The sequence below is a fragment of the Empidonax traillii genome, unplaced genomic scaffold, assembly GCF_003031625.1.
Source record: "Empidonax traillii isolate 1590-97213 ecotype Southwest subspecies unplaced genomic scaffold, ASM303162v1 scaffold4170:size9989, whole genome shotgun sequence".
Taxonomy (NCBI): domain Eukaryota; kingdom Metazoa; phylum Chordata; class Aves; order Passeriformes; family Tyrannidae; genus Empidonax; species Empidonax traillii.
The window spans coordinates 8,373-9,989 of NW_020959363.1; the positions used below are offsets into that span (position 1 = coordinate 8,373).

The 1,617-nt window shown below is 41.6% G+C and overlaps 1 protein-coding gene across 1 annotated transcript in view; it reads right to left on the bottom strand.

Moving 5' to 3' along the window:
* Window positions 1–1,268, bottom strand: part of LOC114072858 (polyadenylate-binding protein 2-like) — a 7,976-nt gene extending 6,708 nt beyond the window's left edge. Inside the window, exon 1 of the mRNA XM_027910685.1 lies at window positions 1,155–1,268. Within this exon, the coding sequence (XP_027766486.1) occupies window positions 1,155–1,268 (114 nt within the window). The remainder of the gene's footprint in view (window positions 1–1,154) is intronic.
* Window positions 1,269–1,617: the final 349 nt, after the last annotated feature.

Genomic DNA, 1,617 nt, shown 5'->3' on the forward strand with positions numbered 1-1,617 from the left:
GGGGTCTGAACGCCTCAAAAATTGGATTGGGAGGCGGAAAAATGGGATTTTGAGGTGAAATAATGGGATTTTGAGGTGAAAAAATGGGATTTTGAGGGCAAAAAATGGGGTTCAAAGGGGCAAAAATGGGCGTGGCTTTGGTAAAGGGGGCGTGGCTTGGGGAAAGGGGGCGTGGTTTGATGAAATTTCGGGGAAAATGAACAAAATTTGGGGAAATTTGAGAGGAAAACGAGGTGGGATTTGAGGAAAATTTGGGGGGAAAACGGAGCAAAAATCGGGGAAATTTGAGAGGAAAACGAGGTGGGATTTGGGGGGAAAATTTTGGGAAAAATTCTGTAAAATTTGTGGTAAAATGGGGTAAAATTTGGGAAAAAAGGAGTAAAATTTGGGTTAAAACTGCGCAGAATTGGGGGGAAAATGGGGTAAAATTTGGGATAAAATTGGGCAAAATTTGAGGGAAAATGTGGTGAAATTTAGGATAAAGGGGGTAAAATTTGAGATAAAGTTGGGCAAAATTTGAGGAAAAATGTGATAAAATTTAGGATAAAAGGGGTAAAATTTGAGATAAAATTGGGCAAAATTTAAGGAAAAACGGGTTAGAATTTGGGATAAAATGGGTTAAAATTTGGGATAAAATGGGGTAAAATTTGGGATAAAATGGGGTTAAATTTGGGATAAAGGGAGTAAAATTTGGGGTAAAATTGGACAAAATTGGAGGAAAAACGGGGCAAAATTTGGGATAAAAACAGATAAAATTTGGCATAAAAATAGGTAAAATTTAAGAGAAAAAAAAGCAAAAATTGGGTGGAAAAGGAGCAGAATTTTGGGGAAAGTTGAGAGAAAAATGAGGTGGAATCTTGGGGGCGAATTGGGGAAAATTTGGGGGATATCCAGTAAAATCTGGGATAAAATTTAGGGATAAAACCGGGCAAAATTTGGGGAAAGATCTGGGATAAAAAATCAGACAAAATTCAGGGAAAAACGGGGTAGAATTTGGGATATAATTGGGTGAAATTTAAGAAAAAAATGGGCGAAAATTGGGCGGAAAACGAGCAGAATTTGGGGAATTTTGTGCCAAATTCGGGTCAAAGTGGGCGTGGCTTCCAGGAAAAATGGGAGGGGCCTCTCAAAAGTGGGCGTGTCCCCCTCCTTACCCCTTGGGGTGGCCGCTGTACTTGTCGCACAGGATGGTGACGCGGTTGACGGAGCCGCAGCCGTGGAAATGAGCCTCCAGCTCCTCCGCCGTCGCCCCGTAATCCACCTGCCATTTACGGACATTTACCCCCAAAATTCACCCCAAATTCACCCCCAAATCTGCCCCAAAATTTACCCCTAAATTTCCCCGAAAATTTGACCCCAAACGGCCTCAATTTCCCCCTAAATTTACCCAAAATTGACTCAAAAACAGCCCCAAATCCCTCCAAAATTTCTCCCAAGTTTCTCGAAATTTGACCCCAAATTTACCCCAAAACCAACCCAAATGTGCCCAAAATTTACCCCTAAATTTCCCCGAAAATTTGACCCCAAACGGCCTCAATTTCCCCCGAAATTTACCCAAAATCCACTCAAAACCAGCCCCAAATCCCTCCAAAATTTCTCCCCACGTTCTCTCAAAAT